We start from the raw sequence: 22,664 nt of genomic DNA on the forward strand, positions 1-22,664 counted from the left end.
TTCATATAAACATGAACAGACTTGATGCCAAGCAATGAAAGCCAGCTTCTCCCTCCCCATCTCTCCTAGATATCCCTCACCAACCTTAATGTATGTTTTATGAAACTCCTCTATTTATCTCTTCCCTAAGAGACTATATATACAGCTAATTTATTTCATCCTCTTGTTTGTTGTTTTTCAAAAATATATGATCAATTTCTTAACTACCAAGTAGTATACCAAAATTAAACCAGGTGTTTTTAAATGTGCCACAGCTCTTTGTGAAGATAAAAATACATTTTTCTTCTTTGGTAGACATAGATTTGCAGATCTTCATTTAATTTGCTGGAGAAAGAATAGATAATACATTTAATTTTTTTTGAAGTCTTCACATGCAGCTATCCAGCACTAAAAACTAGTAACAGGAGGTTCTTTAATAAGGAATTAAGGGTCTAACGTTTTTACCTGTGTACCTGACAATGCAGTAGTACTTTTATAATTCAATTACAAATATCATTTAGGGGAAAAAAAATCACATTATACTTAACCTTTTTTTTTTTTTTAAATCGTTTACCAGGTTCATCAAGATAAGTTTTTAAAGTAATTCTAAAGTGGAATTAATACTATTAACTATTGGCCAGGTTGGTTCATTTGAATTATTTCTGATGCTGTCTAATGGTAAAATGTGGGGCATGTTTTAAACATTTTTAGAAGTTTTACTGTATCAGTCACTAGATAGTTTCATATATTAAGTGCTCCCAACACTGAGATACAGACATACACCTTTTGAGATTTGTCTGAAAACATACACCCACTGAGTGGCAGAGCCATCAAGGGCTACATTTCCACACAAATATATTTATTGGATCTGCGTATGAAAGTTGTAGGAACTGATATTAGTAACATTAAGTCTTATAAACAGACATGTAAAATCATTTCATTTCAATCAACAGAAAAGGGAATGGTTTTTGTCAGTGGCTCATATGACTTGAATTGAAAAATCCATAAAGCACATAAAATGAAGAGCCAGATTTATTTTATAGGTATTATTGCTACTTTAAAAAACCACCACCATAGAAAATTAGCATAAGATTTAGCACCACTTAATTTTGAAATCTAGTTAAATTCCAATCCCTCTTTATTTAGCATGTTCCTTTATACAAGTTACTCCACTTTCCCTTGCCTTTCTTTCCTCAACTTTGTGAAGAGTGTGATAATCCGATTATTTAAGATTAAAAGGAATCATCTGAATCACCTAATACAATCCCTGGCTTTAAGGATTCAATGATTAGGTCACCTTTCCAAGTAAGGAACCTAAACAAAGCCCTAAATTTCTAATTACTTAGCAAGTTATCTAATCTGTGATTAAAATGCATATTACCTTAAAGATTAAAAGTTAAAGGGAAAACAGAATAACACATCTTGAATCTAGGACAAGAAAAAATGGACACTAGCGTGTTGTGCTTTCCCCCTCTTTACTCAGTTTTGTTTTCCAACTACTCAGACAACAAAACACATCTGTACCAGGACAAATAATTAACATGTGCCCATGATTCACTATAAATAGGATATGGGACAGAGGGCAGGATGCACGCAGCCAAACAAGCACGATGATTTCACAGTCCCATTTAGATGGGGCAGCTCAGATCGGCCAAACCACAGTTAACTCTCAAACAGCACAGCATTGAATTATGCAGGTCCACTTTTACGTGGATGTTTTTACAACTGTAAATATTCTAGTAATGTATGATCTGCAGTTCATGGTTGGTTGAATCTGCAGAACTGTGGACACTGAAGACTGACTAAGTTTTTAATACTGCAGGTTTTGACAGCCTGGAAGGTTGGTGTCCTAACCCCTGTTCAGTGGTCAACTGGTATACACTAACCTCAGCTGTTCCCCTTTCCCACGTGTGCTTACACACATGCCCTTGCATACCACCAGCAATAAGCTTTGTATTTAAGGCAGGGAAACAGAGCCAACTGTAAGGGCAGAGGGCTAGGAGAAGCTGTCTCTGATACAACTTTGCCCCCAGAAGCACACCTTATACTTCTGGGATGTCTTTCTATGTACTTTGTGTCTGACTGTCAGTATTGGATGGCAGCTGGTGCGGTGTGGAAGTTTTTGCCTCCACTCTTACCACAGGCAGCTGATAAAACTGGGGGAAGATAGCAGGACCAACAGTAAAGACTCTGTGATCCTACAGGCAATGCAAACAGCTGTTTCTGACCCTGTGGCCACGTTTAGCTCTGCAGCAGTGCTCATATACAGAAGAAAAGCGGAAAGGGTAGAATGCTGAGGCACCAGTAATACTCATTTTAGTCCCAGTTCAAGCTTTACAGGAAGCAGAGGTTTGAAATGAACAATCAGTGTGCTGCTCAAAGTTACATGGAAGAACACTGGATACCCAGTTTTTCTACTGGAACCTGCTAAACAAATGTACCATTGTGTGAGCACAGGCTTGGGCATTATCACCTCTACTTAAAAGAATTTTCATACTCCAAGCTCATTTCCTTTAGTCAAAAGGTGTTCATTGAGAATACCTAGATTCCCACATCACTTACCTGTAGGGCCCGTCCTTTGGTCTCAATGGGGAGAGTGAATGCAGAAATGGCACACAACACACAGACAGACGAGAAGAGACACAGGGCCCCCAGGAATGATGCGTTCATAAGAACCTGCAAAGCACAAGGAATGACTCAACATACTGCACCCCAGACACTTTTCAACTGATCTTCATGCCAAAGGGAAAATAAGGATTCATCCCACCAAATACATAAATGAAAGGCTTTGCAGCCGTTCTGTAAATTGTGTAATTCTGACATCCTAGATCTAGTATTTATTTGGGTCAAGCTTTTGTAGGCCTTTTGTGTGACTCTTTCAGAAGCTGAGAGTGACATTAACATGCACCGGCCAGGTCAGACTTCTCCCTGCACCCACCCCTTGGGTATCACTGGAGCAAACCAATACCTGGGGAAGATGAGAGAACCGCCTGTCCTCCAGACCCTTCTCATACCAATGCAGCTCCCTTACCAAGTAACCGTCTCCTTTCCTGCAGTACCCCTTCTGCTAAAAGTCAGCTTGCCCTCTTCAGTGCTGAAGGGATGAACCAGGAGGAAGTCTTTTGGGAATAGATGTAGTATCTAGGTCCTGTCTTTACTGCCACTTCTGTTTTGACACCAGAATTCTTACCACCCCCTGAATAATTCTAAACTAGCTCCACTTCATATCCTTTGCACCAGATTCAAAGTTCAAGAAGGTGTGAGACCCTCCTGGGTTCAGTTGAGGTCACAGAACTGTGCTTCACAGCTAGGGTGAGGGAGAGCAATTCCCTAGAGGGTTTCAGGCTCTGCTTGCTAGTGGGACTCCAGCAATCCAGCCAGTGTTACTGGATATTCTTTCAGTAAAGACCTCTATGCCTAAGTTAACCCAAGTCAGTTTTTATTGTTAGCAAGCAAGAACTCTGATACCTACTTATAAAAATGGCCAAAGAGGAAATGCTGATGGCTAACAGGCACGTGAGAAGATGCTCAGCATCACTAATAATCAGGGAAACGCAAATCAAAACCACAGTGAGATATCTCCTCACACCTGTCAAAACGGCTAACTTCAAAAGGCACACAAATAACAGATGTTGGCATGGGTGTGGAGAAAGGGGAACTCTCGTACACTGTTGGTGAGAATACAAGTTGGTGGCACCACTGTGGAAAACAGTATTGCAGTTTCTCAGATAACTAAAAATAGAACTACCATATGACGCAGCAATGTATTTTTGATATATATCCAAAACAAAAAACACCACCAAACAAGTGAAAAATACTAAAAATTATCTGGGAACTTTGTAGAAATGAGTCTTCAGGCCCCACTCCAGATTCACTGTATTAAAAACAAAGATCTGTAAATCTCTACTTCTAATAATCAGCACACACCAGGTACAAAGAGGGATATTACACAATGATAAAGATTCAGTCCAACAAGACAGCACTCCTAAAGGCTGATATACCAAAGAGCTTCAGATTATGTCCTTTCAGTAAAAACCACTCTCCACAGTTGACAGAACTGCTTGACAGAAGATCAGCAAGAATAAACTTTATAACACCATCAACCAACAGGAGTTCATTGACACTTATGGAACACCCACCTAACAGCAGAATACATATTCTTTTCTAACCATGGAACATTCAACCAAGGCAGACCTCATTCTGGGCCATAAAATTAACCTCAAAGGAATTAGAAGAACTGAAACCATAGAATATGATCTCTGACTAAAATGCTATCAAAGCTAGAAATAACAAAGATAACAGCAAACTTTCCAAACTCGTAAACAATCCATGTGTCAAAACATCAAGAAAAATAAAAAGTAACATTGAGGGGAATGAAAATACAGCATATTAAGTTTGTTGGACACAGCTAATAGGAATAAAAGTATTTAGAAATAAACTTGAGAGATGTGTAAGACATAAAGACTAAAACTCTACTAAGGGACATGAAAACTAAATTTGTTGTTAAATGCAAAAACACTATTTTAAAAAATAGTTCTCAAGGTTCCGTTCCGTTCAGTCGCTCAGTCGTGTCCGACTCTTTGCGACCCCGTGGACTGTAGCCTACCAGGCTTCTCCGTCCATGGGATTCTCCAGGCAAGAATACTGGAGTGGGTTACCATTTCCTTCTCCAGGGGATCTTACCGACCCAGGGATCGAACCCAGGTCTCCCGCATTGGAGGCAGACGCTTTAACCTGTGAGCCACCAGGTGGTGAACTATGCCTGGGCAGGGCGAAGCCAGAGGAAACTCTGATGGAGGTCCGTAGCGGTCCTGACGTGCAAATTGGTCGTCCAACCTGGGTATAGGGGCGAAAGACTAATCGAACCATCTAGTAGCTGGTTCCCTCCGAAGTTTCCCTCAGGATAGCTGGTGCTCTCGCAACGGAAGACCCAACGCAGTTTTATCCGGTAAAGCAATATGATATTGATGCCAAAATAGATCAGTAAAGCAGTGAGTCACAAAATAGATCCAAGTATCTGTGGAAACTGAATTGCTACAGTAGGAGCACGTGAATCAATTGAACCAGACAAATGCTTAAGGGCCAGGAAAGACAGCTAAGCATTGTGTTGCTTTTTAAAGCTGGATCTTTAACTCAGGGCTTAAGCATTAGTAAACTGTAAATAAATCAAAGAAATTAATGTTTTAGATGAAACACTGACAGGCTTTGCTGTTTTAGAAATGTTTTTAGAAATATGGTTTAGTAGGTGCTGAAGGCCATTAAACATGACCCAAAACACTAACTCTTTAGATGAAAATAACTGGTAAGTTGACAACAAAAAGTTTTAATTTTATATGCCAAAAACTTGACTAGTAACTAGTAACATCTTAAGGCAAACCATGAACGAAGAAAAAATATCTCTAGTATAATAAATAGTTCATGACCTGCAGAAATTCTGCAAATCACATAAATAAGAAACTTACCAAAAATATATATATATATACACAAATGGATAATAAACAGAGGAGAGATGCTCAGCCTTCCTAATAACAAAGTACACATTAAGACAGGATATACTTTATTGTCCACCAATATCAGAAAAGGTTAAAAGGGGGTTTGGCAGTGGTCTGTGACAACCTGGAGGGGTGGAATGGGGCAGGAGATGGGAGGGGAGTTCAGGGGAGAGGGGAATATGTATAGCTGTGGCTGATTTGTTAATATATGGCAGAGGCCAACACAATATTATAAAGAAATTATCCTCCAATTAAAAAACAGAAGCAAAAAAGTGCTCAACATGAAAAAAGGAGGGGGTTGGTGATGATGGAAAGAAACAGATGCTTAAGAGTGTGTTACTTATCAAGAGTATATAAAATTTTTAAATGAAAATAATTTAACAAGATTCATTGTAATTAAAATATACATACCCTTTGACCTAAAAATTATTCAATACACTTTTCTACATAAGAACAGTCTTCCTTAGACATACTCTGTAGTCACTCCCACATGACTCTGCCATATTATAAATGCCCTCCCTAACCACCTTACACCTCATCACAGAAAAACAAACCAATCTGATCACGTGGAACACAGTCTTGTCTAACTCAATGAATCTATGACCCATGCCATGTAGGGCCAACCAAGACAGATGGGTCATGGTGGAGGCTTCTGACAAAACGTGGTCCACTGGTGAACGGAATGGCAAACCACTTCGGTATTCTTGCCTTGAGAACCCCATGAACAGTATGAAAAGGAAGAAAGACAGAACACTGAAAGATGAACTCCCCAGGTTGGTAGGTGCCCAATACGCTACTGGAGATCAGTGGAGAAATAACTCCAGAAAGAATGCAAAGACCAAAGCAAAAACACCACCCAGTTGTGGATGTGACTGGTGTTGGAAGTAAAGTCCAATGCTGTAAAGAGCGATACTGCATAGGAACCTGGAATGTTAGATCCATGAATCGAGGCAAATTGGAAGTGGTCAAACCAGGAGATGGCAAGAGTGAACATCGACATTCTAGGAATCGGCAAACTAAAATGAACTGGAATGGGTGAATTTAACTCCGATGACCATTATATCTACTACTGTGGGCAAGAATCCCTTAAATAAATGGAGTAGCCATCATAGTCAACAAAAGAGTCCAAAATGCAGGACTTGGATGCAGTCTCAGAAATGACAGAATGATCTGTTTGTTTCCAAGGCAAACCATTCAATATCACAGTAATCCAAGTCTATGCCGTGACCCGTAATGCTCAAGAACAGTTGTATGAAGACCTACAAGACCTTCTAGAACTAACACCCAAAAAAGATGTCCTTTTCATTATAGGGGACTGGAATGCAAAAGCAGGAAGTCAAGAAACACCTGGAGTAACAGGCAAATTTGGCCTTGGAGTACAGAATGAAGCGGGGCAAAGGCTAACAGGGTTTTTCCAAGAGAATGCACTGGTCATAACAAACACCCTCTTCCAACAACACAAGAGAAGACTCTATACATGGACATCACCAGATGGTCACTACCAAAATCAGATTGATTATATACTTTGCAGCCAAAGATGGAGAAGCTCTATACAGTCAGCAAAAACAAGACGGGGAGCTGACTGTGGCTCAGATCATGAACTCCTTATTGCTAAATTCAGACTTAAATTGAAGAAAGTAGGGAAAACCACTAGACACTCAGGTATGACCTAAATAAAATCCCTTATGACTATATGGTGGAAGTGACAAATAGATTCAAGGGGTTAGATCTGATAGACAGAGTGCCTGAAGATCTATGGATGGAGGTTCGTGACATTGTACAGGAGGTAGTGATCAAGACCATCCCCAAGAAAAAGAAATGCAAAAAGGCAAAATGGTTGTCTGAGGAGGCCTTACAAATAGCTGTGAAAAGAAGAGAGGCCAAAGGCAAAGGAGAAAAGGAAAGATATACCCATTTGAATGCAGAGTTCCAAAGAATAACAAGGAAAGATAAAAAAGTCTTTCTCAGTGATCAGTGCAAGGAAATAGAGGAAAACAATAGAATGGGAAAGACTAGAGTTCTCTTCAAGAAAATTAGAGATACCAAGGGAACATTTCATGCAAAGGTGGGCACAATAAAGGACAGAAATTGTATGGACCTAACAAAGCAGAAGATACTAAGAAGAGGTGGCACGAATACACAGAAGAACTATACAGAAAAGATCTTAACGACCCAGATAATCATGATGGTGTGGTCACTCACTTAGAGCCAGACATCCTGGAATGTGAAGTGAAGTGGGCCTTAGAAAGCACCACTATGAACAAAGCTAGTGAAGATGATGGAATTCCAGTTGAGCTATTTCAAATCCTGAAAGATGATACTGTGAAAGTGCTGCACTCAAATGCCAGCAAATTTGGAAAACTCAGCAGTGGCCACAGGACTGGAAAAGGTCAGTTTTCATTCCAGTCCCAAAGAAAGGCAATGCCAAAGAATGCTCAACCTACTGCACAATTGCACTCATCTCACACACTAGCAAAATAATGCTCAAAATTCTCCAAGCCAGGCTTCAACAGTACGTTAACTGTCCAGATGTTCAACCTGGATTTAGAAAAGGCAGAGGAACCAGAGATCAAATTGCCAACATCCACTGAATTGTCGAAAAAGCAAGAACGTTCCAGAAAAAACATCTGCTTTTTTGACTATGCCAAAGCCTTTAACTGTGTGGATCACAACTAACTGTGGAAAATTCTGAAAAAGATGGGAATACCAGACCACTTGACCTACCTCCTGAGACATCTGTACACAGGTCAAGAAGCAACAGTTAGAACGGGACATGGAACAACATACTGGTTCCTAATAGGAAAGAGTCCGTCAGTATGCAGAGTACATCATGAGAAACACTGGGCTGGATAAAGCACAAGCTGGAATCAAAATTGCCGGGAGAAATATCAGTAACCTCAGATATGCAGATGATACCACCCTTATGGCAGAAAGTGAAGAGGAACTAAAGAGCCTCTTGATAAAGTGAAAGAGGAGAGTAAAAAAGTTGGTTTAAAGCTCAACATTCAGAAAACCAAGATCATGGCATCTGGTCCCATCACTTCATCGCAAATAGGAGGAGAAGGGGACAACAGAGGATAAGATGGTTGGATGGTATCACCGATTCATTGGGCATGAGTTTGAATAAACTCCAGGAGTTGGTGATGGACAGGGAGGCCTGGCATGCTGTAGTCCATGGGATCACAAAGAGTTGGACAAGACTGAGTGACTGAACTGATCTGAAGAACGCTATACACCAGACCACCCCCACCACCAACTCTTTCCTCTGTTTTGTATGTGTTTATATATATTTAATATATTAGCAAACTGTCTCTTGCCTCTAGAATATCACTTCAAAGAATCTGAGGCACAGTTTTTACGATATTTAGAACATAAAAGAGCTCAATGACTAACATGGTTGCACAGGAACAAATGTTTTCATGATGTTCAGGGGCCCTGTTGTTTGTTAAAGCAGAAAGAAAGAACATCAGAGACAACTTCATCACCAAGGTAATGGCCATCTAATCAGGCACATCTCTGCAATGGAAGTCTACACATCTACATAAAAGAATGAACTTGATCTACACATACTAACATAAAACAGTTATTAACGAGGAAAGACAGTTGCAATATGGAGATGTGTGTGTGGATAGACTGGTGGATGGGCTTGTATAATGTTTGAACATGAACCTGTCTACCTGTGTACTCACAGATGAGGATATAGTGTAAAGAAGAGTCTGACTCCACTTCATGATGGCTGACAGCCATTAAGCCTCACCCTTCTCTCTTCCCTTGTACTCTAGCTTCTGAACAAACTGAAAAGAAAGACTGGCTGACAGGAGATTCAAGCCACACATGCCCCTGACCTCACACAGAAACCCTCAAATCTGGCTGCAAGGAAAGCTCCAACGAATCTCCTTGCCTGCTCTCCCAGAGACCTCAACTATGTAACAAGCAATAAACCTTTCATACCCTCTTGGTATATGTATGTGTCATCAGTCTTGACATCCAACCCCAAATATTTATTTGGGGGGCAGGCAGAGTTGGGGGAGGAGTTCCTTCTGTCTCTGCAGGTGACCATAACAGGTAGATATGTAGAAAGATGTAGATATTTATGACATATTTGTATCTACATATATACAAGTATCTCTGTATAACATATGTAATAAGTTTAGATAAAAGATAATATATCCATTAAAAAAACATCTGAAAGATACACCCCAAACTGTTAAGAGATAACAGCAGTTATCTCTAGTGATAGAATTACAGAGGATTTTTCTTTTCTCGGTTACACATTTCTGTATTTGAAATTTTACAAGTAGCAAAGAGTACAGATGGGGATTTCACCGTTAGAGTCCTGTAGTCCGTGGTTGAGGATTTTGGTCTTTATCACTGAGGAATGGCAAGGGCAAAATGATGAAGGGTTTAAAGCATAAGAACAACATAAGATCTGCACAGACGCAGGGAAGAAAATGAAGGAGAGTAAGAGCCTGGAGAGACCAGGCAGGCTGCTATACTAGCCGTCCAGTGGAAGGTGATGGTAATCCAGACCAGAGTGGTACTGGTGGAAAAGGAGAAAAGATTAAGAATTTCCCATGTATCAGGATGTAAAATCCAGTGGTTTGGGGACTGGCTATGACAATGAGAGAGAATGGAACGGAGGAAAGTTTTCAGGTTGGATCCAGATGCCATGCCATGCACTGATGGAAACTGTGAAGAGTAGTAGATCTGGGGAGAAATGTTATGATTTTAATATTGGCCGTGGTGAATTTAAGGTGAGCTTGAGATATTCAAGCAGAAATGTTGAGGAGGCAAATGGATGTGTGAATGTGCAGCTCAGAAGAAAGCCCTGATCTGGAGATAGAAAGTTGAGAGTCATGAGCATATAGTTGGTAATCAAAATCACAAAAATGGGTGAAATCACCTAAGTAGAGAGTAAAAAATATGAAAAGATGAGGGTCTAATGTTGAGCAATAAGAATTCTCAATAATAAACTGCAGAGGAGGGGTACCATGGATTCAGAAAGAGCAGCAGAGATGCAGGAAAAAGACTGCAGGGTGATGGGTGCCATGGGAAGGGGAGAGCACGAGGGCGTGGCCATCAGAATCTAATGAGAGGGAGCCTTCCCGTGAGGTGGAGGGTTAAAAACACAATTGTATTAGAGATGTGGAACCAGAGAGACCATAGCAAGAAGCATTTTGGTGGAGTCAGGATGGTTGCAGCCAGGTTGGGACAGGAGAAGTGACTAGGAGGAAAGCAATGAATACAGTGATGAGAACTCTTAAGTAGTGTGGCTGGAGAGAAGAGGAAATGGAGTTTTACAGTCTGCAAGCTATGGAATCTTAACATTAAGATTGCTGACCAAAAGATTCCGTATGGAGGGATAGATTGGAATCACATGACACGTATAATGATAAACCTGAAAAACTCATGAGAATCAAATGTAAACCCCTTGGAATGAGTTCAGTAAGCTGTCTGTTTGAAAATCCATAGACAAAAAACTTAATTGCCTCGCTACAAATAACTGTCAGACTAGACATTATAATGAAAAAAATCATCTATTTGCAATAATAATGAAAAGCCTTAAAATGACTAAGAATAAACATAACAAGATGTACAGGATCTATTTGAAGAAAACAATAAAATCCAAGCAAGGAACATGGAATAAATGGAGAAAAAAAAACCTTGTTTTTACATGGAAAGACAACATTAAGAGAAAAACAAATTTTCCTAAATTAACTGATAATTTAATGAATTAACAATTAGAATCTTAGGATTTGGGCAGACAAGGGAGACCCATTGCAAATAAATGATTCTAAAGGTTATCTGAGAAAGAGTAGCAATGAGGTGGGGCTTACACAGCCAGATTTGAAAATAGACTATAAACCCCATTTGACTAATGAGAAGAATATGACAATGATGAAACCAGACAGATCAATGGACTAAAATAGCAAAGCTAGAAATAGACCCAGTAATTCTGGGAATATAAGCAGACAGTTCTAATCCATTAGTAAAAAATAGGGTATTCAATAAATAGTGTAGGGACAACTGGGCTGCTATTTAGGAAATCATAAAGTTGTTTCCTGCATTTGACCTCACACTTTGATACTATGATGGCCTGAAAGAGGGCACATCAGATCAGGGATTTCTGGGTTAGAATCTGGGATGCATATCACTTTGTGAAAATTAAGTTATAGACTTAATGATTTGAACACTTTTACACATATGTTATGGAGGCTTCAAAGGTGGCTCAGTGGTAAAGAATCTGCCTGCCAATGCAGGAGACACAGGTTTGATCCCTGGGTCGGGAAGATCCCCTGGAGGAGGGCATGGCAACCCACTGCAGTATTCTTGCCTGAAGAATCCCATGGACAGAGGAGCCGGGCAAGCTACAGTCCATGGGGTTGCAGAGAGTCAGACACAATTGAGCACACATAAGTATGTTCAGTTCAGTTCAGTTGCTCAGTCGTGTCTGACTCTCTGTGACCCCATGGACTGCAGCACACCAGGCCTCCCTGTCCATCACCAACTCCCGGAGTTCACTCAAACTCATGCCCATTGATTCAGTGATGCCATCCTTCTCCTCCTGCCTTCAATCTTTCCTAGCATCAGGGTCTTTTCAAATTAGTCAGTCCTTTGAATCAGGTAGCCAAAGTATTGGAGTTTCAGCTTCAACATCAGTCCTTCCAATGAATATTCAGGAATGATTTCCTTTAGGATGGACTGGTTGGATCTCCTTGCAGTCCAAGGGACTCTCAAGAGTCTTCTCCCAACACCACATTTCAAAGTATCAATTCTTTGGTGCTCAGCTTTCTTTATAGTCCAACTCTCACATCCATACGTGACTACTGGATAAACCACAGCCTTGACTAGACGGACCTTTGTTGGCAAAGTAATGTCTCTGCTTTTTAATATGCTATCTAGGTTGGTCATAACTTTCCTTCCAAGAAGTAAGCGTCTTTTAATTTCATGGCTGCAGTCACTATCCACAGTGATTTTGGAGCCAAAAAAAATAAAGTCTGTCACTGTTTCCACATCTATTTCCCATGAAGTGATGAGACCAGATGCCATGATTTTAGTTTTCTGGATGTTGAGTTTTAAAAGCCAACTTTTGCACTCTCCTCTTTCACTTTCATCAGGAGGCTCTTTAGTTCTTCTTCACTTTCTGCCATAAAGGTGGTGTCATCTGCATATCTGAGGTTACTGATATTTCTCCCGGCAATTTTGATTCCAGCTTGTGCTTCATCCAGCCCAGTTGTTTCTCATGATGTACTCTGCATAGAAGTTAAATAAGCACAGTGACAAATACCAACCTTGACGTATTCCTTCTGTTTGGAACCAGTCTGTTGTTCCATGTCCAGTTCTAACTGTTGCCTCCTGACCTGCATACAGATTTCTCAAGAGGCAGGTCAGGTGATCTGGTATTCCCATCTCTTTCAGAATTTTCCACAGTTTATTGTGATCCACACAGTCAAAGGCTTTGGCTTAGTCAATAAAGCAGAAACAGATGTTTTTCTGGAACTTTCTTGCTTTTTCCATGATCCAGCGGATGTTGGCAATTTGATCTCTGGTTCCTCTGCCTTTTCTAAAACCAGCTTGAACATCTGGAAGTTCACGGTTCCTGTATTGTTATACTTCAATAAAAAGTTAAGAGACTTTCCTGACAGTACAGAGGTTAAGACTCGTGCATTTGACTGCAGGGGGCACAGGTTTGATCCCTGGTGGGGGAACTAAGATCCCACATGCCATGCAATGCAGCAAAAAAAATTTTTTTAAGCTTAGACACCCTTTCTCCCAAAAAACACAAGGCCAAAGAAAGACTGGAAGAAAAGAGATGTGTATCCTTATCATTTTAATCACAGAACCCAGACACTGTAAACAAAAATGCTGACATATTTGAGTGCCGATGAACTTTTAAGTTCCTGTGCAAAGAAAGGGGAGCATAAATAGGAGTGAAAGACAAATGAGAAACTGGAGGGAATATCTGCAGTATATCAGAAAAGTAACTAAAATACTTTATAGGTATGAAGGACTGTCACAAATCAATGTTTTAAAACTGAATTTAGGATAGACATGGAGTGGGCAAGCTAAAGTAGACACCCAATTAAAATATGAAAGAAACATTCAGTTTCATTTCTATTTGAAGAAATATGAATTATAACAAAGAGATATCATTTATTGTCGGTAAGGTTGGCAAAGATGAAAAAGATGAACAAAACCAGTTGGCAAGTATGTGAAACAGTGGGGCCTACCACTTTGGCACAATCTTCCTAAGGGGAATTTTAGCACAGTGTATCAAAATGGAGAATGAGCAGACCCCTTGACCTACCAATCCAATTTCTAAGAATTATCCTAAAGAGATAATTGCATACTTGGATAAAAATTAAGCACAAGGGTGCTTACAACTGTTGTTTATAATAGACAGATATTAAATAGTCTAGACATTTACACAGAACTGATAAAGTGATTTAAAGTAACATTTGGAGTACACATTATAATGACATTTTTCAGCATGAAAAAGGGCTTGACTTTTATTTTCATTGGCATGAAAAATGACTGTAACATATTGTTGCATGCCAAAAGCAGGCTATAAAAAGTTCATGAAGGTTTAGGTTCAAGATGAACTCGCCTCCTCTCATGGACACACTGAATCTACAACTACGTACAAAACAATATCCTCTGAAAGAAACCCCAAAAGTAGCTTAATGACTCCTACACATCAAGCAAAGAAAAAAACCCACATCAAAATGGGCAGGACAGGCTGAGACACAATCTTACCATGAACCCTCCCCCAGTTCATGCTTAGTTGCTCAGTCGTATCTGACTCTTTGCGACCCTTTGAACTGTAGCCTACCAGGCTCCTCTGTCCATAGGATTTCCCAGGCAAGATAAGAGAACTCACAAGTTTGAGCTCTCCATGAGGAGTGATAGGTTTGAACCCCAAATCTGGCACCACAGCTTTTAAGACCAGTACCTGAGAGATGAGCCCCCAAAACATCTAGTTTTGAAAGCAAACAGGGCTTGCATCCATGAGGCACACGAGACCAGGCTATCATAAACCGAGCATTGTTCTCAGAGTGCTCCCAAGGACTACCTAGCTATCCACCCGAAGCTCACACAGAGGTAATTTAATAACATCCATCTAGGAGCCTACTCTGCAAAGATACTCAGTAAACATGGAGACTGCCAGGTGCCATCTCTGCTTTCTCTGTCTTGCTCCAGATTGCTGGTATCTCCCAGAAAGGAGCTTGTGTACATGTACTGTGTCCCAATTTTGTGGCTACTGCCCAGGGGACACCCCTTGATTGCCTGGCTCTGGTGGCCAGCAGAGTCTATGTCCCACAAGATTATAACAAGCAGAGAAATAATTCTTAACTACCTACACCCCAGGGCACAGCAGCAGAGACTCAGCAGACTGAAACATCTTTTCTGGAAAGAGGCATGTTAGCTTATCTTCATAGCTGCAAACTGAGCGGCAGGCTTCCAATTAAACACACATCTAGGGACTAACTATAATCCTCTCCAGAGACCTAGAGGCTGGCTGGCACATCTTCCTGCTCTCCCTCTGCCCACTCCAAAAGTAATACAAAGTAACTACAATAATGTGTTAACAGATACACAAGATAGAAATACATACACTGTCATATCAAAAACAAAGTGGGTGGCAGTAAAAATGTAGTGCTTTGGAAAGCATTTGAACTTAAGTCACTATCAAAGATAAATTGTTGTATCTCTCAGATGTCTTATGTAAGCCTCATGGTAGCACAAAGCAAAAAAGGTATTCAATTCTAATGGAAAAAACAAAGCTAAGACAGCTATACTCACAAAGAAGGTCATTACATAATAATAAAGGTGTCAGTCCTAGGAGAGGATCAGTTCAGTTCAGTTCAGTTGCTCAGTCGTGTCCGACTCTTTGCGACCCCATGAATCACAGCACGCCAGGCCTCCCTGTCCATCACCAACTCCCGGAGTTCACTCAAACTCATGTCCATAGAGTCGGTGATGCCATCCAGCCATCTCATTCTCTGTCGTCCCCGTCTCCTCCCACTCCCAACCTTTCCCAGCATCAGAGTCTTTTCCAGTGAGTCAAGTCATCGCATGAGGGATAGAACATCTTAAATATATGCACCTGATACAGGAATACCTAAATATACAAAGCAAATACTACCAGATCTAAAGGGAGAAAGAGATGGCAATACAGAAATAGCAGGGGACTTTAATACCCCATATCCAGTGAATGAATACTAATATCCAAAATATCAAAAGAACTCATACAACTCAATAAGAAAACAATTCAACTTAAAAATGGGCAGAGGATGTGATAGACATTTTTCCAAAGATGACATACAGATGGCCAACAAGTAAATGAAAATATACCCAACATTGCTGCTGCTGCTGCTGCTAAGTCACTTCAGTCGTGTCCGACTCTGTGTGACCCCACAGACGGCAGTCCACCAGGCCCCCCGTCCCTGGGATTCTCCAGGCAAGAACACTGGAGTGGGTTGCCATTTCCTTCACCAATGTGTGAAAGTGAAAGTGAAGTCGCTCAGTCATGTCTGACTTGTAGCGACTCCATGGACTGCAGCCCATCAGGCTCCTCCGTCCATGGGATTTTCTAGGCAAGAGTACTGGAGTGGCTTGCCATTGCCTTCTCCGATACCCAACATTACTAATCACCAAAGAAATACAAATTAAAACCACAGTGAGATATCACCCCATACATGTTAGAATGGCTAGTATCAAAAAGGCAAGAGATCATAGGAGTTGGTAAGGATGTGGAGAAAAGGTAATACTTTTGAACTTTAACACCCTCCATTCACCAGTGGTGGGACTACAAATTGATGCAGCCACTATGGAAAACAGTATAGTAATTCCTCAAAAAAATTAAAGATAGAACCACCATATGATCCAGCGATTCCAGTTCTGGGTATTTATCCAAAAGAAGCAAAAACACTAACTCAAAGAAATATCTACACTCCCATGTTCACTGCAGCATTATTTACAATAGCCAAAATATGGAAACAACCTTAGTATCCACCGGAGGATGAGTATATAAAGTAAATGTAGTATGTATATATACAGTGGAATATTACTGAGCCATAAAAAACAAGGAACCTGGGCCCTCCTTGGTGATTCAGTGGTTGAGAATCCACCTGCAAATGTAGGGGACACCAGTTCAATCCCCGGTCCGGGAAGATCCCACGTGTTTCAGGGCAACTAAGCCCATGCATCACAACTACTGCGCCCACATGCTACAACTGCCAACGCCCACAGACCTAGAGCCAGTGCTCGGCAACAGGGGAGCCACAGCAATGAGAAGCCTCCACACGACAACGAAGAGTGGCCCGCCACTTGCTGCAACTGGAGAAATCCTGTGTGCAGCAACAAAGACCCAGCATGGCCAAATAAATAAAGGAGGGAAGGAAGGAATTCCTAGGACTTGGAACAGCATGTGTGGACCTAAAGGGCACAATGTTCAGTGAAATAAGCCAAATAAAGACAAGCACCGTATGATCTCCCTTATGTGAAATAAAAAACACTCTCACAGATACTGAGAACACACTGATAGTTGCCAGTGGCAGGAGGTAAAAGTGAAATGGGTTGTTGTTCAGTTGTTCAGTCATGACTCTCTGTGACCCCATGGACTGCAGTATGCCAGGCTTCCCTGTCCTTCACTGTCCCCTGGAGTTTGTTCAAACTCATGTTCATTGAGTCGGTGATGCCATCCAAACATCTCATCCTCGGCTGTCCCCTTCTCCTCCTGCCTTCAATCTTTCCCAGCATTAGAGTCTTTTCCAATTAATCAGCTCTTCACATCAGTTGGCCAAAGCACAGGAGCTTCAGCATCAGTCCATCCAAGAATATTCAGGGTTGATTTCCTATAGGATTGACTGGTTTGAATCCCTGCCATCCAAGGAACTCTAAAGAGACTTCTCCAGCATCACAGTTCAAAAGCATCAATTTTTCGATGCTCAGCCTTCTTTATGGTCCCAAACGCACATCCATACATGACTACTGAAAAAATGATAGCTTTGACCATATGGACCTTTGTCTGCAAAGTGATATCTCTGCTTTTAATGTCTAGGTTTGTCATAGCTTTTCTTCCAGGGAGAAAGCGTCTTTTAATTTCATGGCTGCAGTCACCATCTGCAGTGATTGTGGAGCCCAAGAAAATAAAATCACTGTTTCCATTTTTTCCCCACCTATTTGCCATGAAGTGATAGGGCTAGATGCCATGATCTTTGTTTTCTGAATGTTGAGCTTCAAGCCAACTTTTTCACTCTCCTCTTTCACTATCATCAAGAGGCTCTTTAGTTCTTCTTCACCTTCTGCCATGAGGGTGGTGTCATGTGCATATCTGACGTTATTGATATTTCTCCCAGCAATCTTGATTCCAGCTTGTGCTTCTTCCAGCCCAGTGTTCCTCATGATGTACTCTGCATAGAAGTTAAATAAGCAGGGTGACAATATATAGCCTTGACGTATTCCTTTTCCTATTTGGAACCAGTCTGTTGCTCCATGTCCAGTTCTAACTGTTGCTTCCTGACCTGCATTCAGATTTCTCAAGAGGCAGGTCAGGTGGTCTGGTATTCCCATCTCTTTCAGAATTTTCCACAGTTTATTGTGATCCACACAGTCAAAGGCTTTGTCATAGTCAATGAAGCAGAAAGAGATGTTTTTCTGGTACTCTCTTGCTTTTCTGATCCAACAGATGTTGGCAATTTGATCTTTGGTTCCTCTGCCTTTTCTAAAACCAGCTTGAACATCTGGAATTTCACGGTTCATGTATTGCTGAAGCCTGGCTTGGAGAATTTTGAGCATTACTTTACTAGAATGTGAGATGAGTGCTATTGTGCGGTAGTTTGAGCATTCTTTGACATTGCCTTTCTTAGGGATTGGAATGAAGACTGACCTTTTCCAGTCCTGTGGCCACTGCTGAGTTTTCCAAATTTGCTGGCATACTGAGTTCAGCACTTTCACAATGTCATCTTTTAGGATTTGTAATAGCTCCACTGGAATTCCATCACCTCCACTAGCTTTGTTCATAGGGATGCTTCCTAAGGCCCATTTGACTTCACACTCTAGGATGTCTAGCTCTAGGTGAGCAATCAAACCTTCATGATTATCTGGGTCGTGAAGATCTCTTTTTGTATAGTTCTTCTGTGTATTCTTGCCACCTCTTCTTAATATCTTCTGCTTCTGTTAGATCCATACCATTTTTGTCCTTTATTGAGCCCATCTTTGCATGAAATGGTCCCTTGGTATCTCTAATTTTCTTGAGATCTCTAGTCTTTCCCATTGTATTGTTTTCCTCTATTTCTTTGCACTAATCACTAAGGAAGTCTTTTTTATCTCTCCTTGCTATTCTTTGGAACTCTTTAAGTCAAAGACTTTAGTCAATGAAGCAGAAGTTGTTTTGCTGGAATTACCTTGCTTTCTCTATGATCAAACAGATGTTGGCAATCTGATCTCTGGTTCCTCTGCGTTTTCTCAATCCAGCTTGTATATCTGGAATTTCTCAATTCACAGACGGTTGAAGCCTAGCTTGAAGGATTTTGAGCATTACCTTGCTAGCATGTGAGATGGGCACAATTATACAGTAGTTTGAACATTATTTGGTACTTCCCTTCTTTGGGATTGGAATGGGTGAAGGGGATCAAAAGGTACAAACCTCCAGTTGTAAAAGAAATAAGTATAGTTCAGCATGGCAACTATAGTTAATACTGTATTACATACTGGAAAAGGTCAGTCTTCATTCCAATCCCAAAGAAAGGCAATGCCAAAGAATGCTCAAACTACCGCACAATTGCACTCATCTCACACGCTAGTAAAGTCATGCTCAAAATTCTCCAAGCCAGGCTTCAGCAATATGTGAACTGTGAACTCCCAGATGTTCAAGCAGGTTTTAGAAAAGGCAGAGGCACCAGAGATCAAATTGCCAACATCCGCTGGATCATGGAGAAAGCAAGAGAGTACCAGAAAAACATCTATTTCTGCTTCATTGACTATGCCAAAGCCTTTGACTGTGTGGATCACAATAAACTGTGGAACATTCTGAAAGAGATGGGAATACCAGACCACCTGACCTGCCTCTTGAGAAACCTGCATGCAGGTCAGGAAGCAACAGTCAGAACTGTACATGGAACAACAGACTGGTTCCAAATAGGAAAAGGAGCACGTCAAGGCTGTATATTGTCACCTTGCTTATTTAACTTCTATGCAGAGTACATCATGAGGAACGCTGGGCTGGAAGAAGCACAAGCTGGAATCAAGATTGCTGGGAGAAATATCAATAACCTCAGATATGCAGATGACACTACCCTTATGGCAGAAAGTGAGGAGGAACTCAAAAGCCTCTTGATGAAAGTGAAAGAGGAGAGTGAAAAGGTTGGCTTGAAGCTCAACATTCAGAAAACAAAGATCATGGCATCTGGTCCCATCACTTCATGGAAAATAGATGGAAAAACAGTGGAAACAGTGTCAGACTTTATTTTTTTGGGCTCCAAAATCACTGCAGATGCTGATTGCAGCCATGAAATTAAAAGACGCTTTTCCCTGGAAAGTTATGACCAACCTTGATAATATATTGAAAAGCAGAGACATTACTTTGCCAACAAAGGTCCGTCTAGTCAAGACTATGGTTTTTCCCATGGTCATGTATGGCTGTGAGAGTTGGACTGTGAAGAAAGCTGATCGCCGAAGAATTGATGCTTTTGAACTGTGGTGTTGGAGAAGACTCTTGAGAGTCCCTTGTACCGCAAGGAGATCCAACCAGTCCATTCTAAGGGGGATCGATCCTGGGTGTTCATTGGAAAGACTGATGCTAAAGCGGAAACTGCAATACTTTGGCCACCTCATGCGACGAGTTGACTCACGAGAAAAGACTCTGATGCTGGGAAAGCTTGGGGGTGGGAGGAGAAGGTGACGACCAAGAATGAGATGGCTGGATGGCATCACCGACTCTGTGGACATGAGTTTGAGTGAACTCTGGGAGTTGGTGATGGACAGGGAGGCCTGGCGTGCTGTGATTCATGGGGTCGCGGAGAGTCGGACACGACTGAGTGACTGAACTGAACTGAACATACTTGAAAGTTACTAGGAGAATAAATCTTAACAGTTCTCATTATAAGAAAATAAAAATGTATATGTATGGTGATGGTGATGGATTTTAAACTGATTGTGATCATTCTGTAATACATACATATATGGAATCACTATGTTTGTACACCTTAAATTAATATAAAATTATATGTCAATTATACCTCAATTAAAAAGTACATGAGGATGGGATCAAGATGGTGGAGGAATAAGATGTGGAGCTCACCTTATCCCACCAAAACATTAAAAATACATCTGCAAGTGAAAGGATTCACCCAGAACACCTGCTGATTTCCAGCAGAAGACCTTAGACTTCCAAAAGGGCAAGAAAACCTCCATTAACCAGGTAGGACAAAAGGAAAAAAATAAAGGAATTGGGATGGGGCTTGCATCTTATGGAAGGAGTGTGAAGGAGAAAAGGTTCTTACTCCCTGTGAAGCCCCCTCCATGGTGGGGGAGATCAGTCTGGACCGAGGGGGAGCTTCAGAGCCTTGGAGGAGAGCTCAGAAACTGGTCCGTGGAAGGCAAAACTGAGAGCAACCTGCAGAGAAGGTCAGTATCGCTGTCCTATGCTTCCCAGGCCGAGATGCTCATCTGTCAGTGAAAATGAGAGCTGGATGCTGAAGCTCAGGCTTTAGGAAGGGGGGACCAGGGATGGAGGAACAGAGACGGCCTGAAGAGGCTGGGCTGTGGCAACTGAGGGTGTACTCTCAATAAGACTGGGCCTGCCATAGAGGCAAAGTGCCATTATTGGGGGACACGAGATGAGGGCAGGACCACCATAAGAGCTTCTTTCCCTGTGAGCATTCTCAGGCAATAGGCTACTACCTACAGGAGCTCCAGGGCTGGGCATGAATCTTCGCTACCATCACGGGCTCCAGAGGTGGGCATGGAACCTCTACAACTGGATTTCCACTACGAAACCCACGAGCAGGCACCAAAGACTGCCCCCACCGTGGTTCAGGAGTGTGAGAACCACAGTCATCCTTAGGAAATCCACAAGCAGAGGAACCAACAGGGAATTTGGTTTTGAAGGCCAGTGGGGCTTGAGTACAGGAGCTCCACAGGACTGGGGAAAACAGAGACTCCACCCTTGGAGGGCACACACAAGGTTTCACGTACACTGGGACCCAGCACAAAGCAGTAACTCCACAGGAGCCAGGGCTGGACCCACCAGTCTTGGAGGGTCTCCTGGAGAGGTGGGAGTGGGCTAGGACAGTTGTGGCAGAGACCCCAGAGAATACTAACTGGTGTGAGCTCTCCTGGAGGTCACCATTTTGGCATCAAGACCTGGCCCTATCCAACAGCCTACAGGTTCCAGTGCTGGAACACCTCAGGCCAAACAACCAGCAGGTTAGGAACACACCTATCAGCAGACAGACGGCCTACAGCCATACTAACACACAGCCACCTCTAAACACACTCCTTGACATGACCCTGCCCAACAGAAGGACAAGATCCAGCTCCACACATCAGTGGGAGGGCACCAGTCTGTCCCACCAGGGAAGCCTGTACAAACCCCAGGATCAACCTCCCCAGCCGGAGGGCAGACACCAGAAGCAAGCATAGCTGCAATTCTGCAGTCTGGGAAAAGGAGACCACAAACACAGCAAGTTAAACAAAACGACATGGCAGAGAAATATGCTTCAGATGAAGGAACAAGATAAAAAACTCACCAGAAAAACTAAAAGGTGTAGACATAGGCAATTTACCTGAAAAATAATTCAGGATAACAACAGTAAAGATAATCAAAGATCTCAGACAGGGAATGGAGGCACAGACTAAGCAGACACAAGACATGCAAACAAAGGGCTAGAAGATTTTTAAAATAGAAGAATAACTGAAATGAAAAATGCACTGAAAAATGGAAGGAATACAATGAAAAGTAGAAGGATAGCACAATAGCATAATAAATGGGGGAGAAGAACAAATAAGTGAGCTGGAAGACACAGTGGTGGAAATCACGTCCAAGAAATAAAAAACAATAAAAAGAAATGATACTCTCATAGACCTCTGGGACAATATTAAATGCACCAACATTCACATCCTTCACCCTGTTATGTGAAGGAAAGAGAGAAAGAGCTTGAGACAGTATTGAGATTTGAAGAGATTATA

At 41.5% G+C, this 22,664-nt stretch overlaps 1 protein-coding gene across 1 annotated transcript in view; it reads right to left on the bottom strand.

Annotated features, from left to right (window-relative positions):
• Positions 1-2,042: 2,042 nt before the first annotated feature.
• SVOPL (SVOP like) overlaps positions 2,043-22,664 on the bottom strand; it is a 78,118-nt gene continuing 57,496 nt past the window's right edge. Inside the window, exons 14-15 of the mRNA XM_088831879.1 lie at positions 2,542-2,655; positions 2,043-2,135 (exon numbers count right to left, since the gene is read on the bottom strand). Of these exons, the coding sequence (XP_088688005.1) occupies positions 2,043-2,135; positions 2,542-2,655 (207 nt within the window). The remainder of the gene's footprint in view (positions 2,136-2,541; positions 2,656-22,664) is intronic.

Source organism: Moschus berezovskii, chromosome 3 (genome assembly GCF_049115385.1).
Source record: "Moschus berezovskii isolate FMDL1 chromosome 3, NW_MosBer_1.0, whole genome shotgun sequence".
In the NCBI taxonomy this organism is placed as follows: domain Eukaryota; kingdom Metazoa; phylum Chordata; class Mammalia; order Artiodactyla; family Moschidae; genus Moschus; species Moschus berezovskii.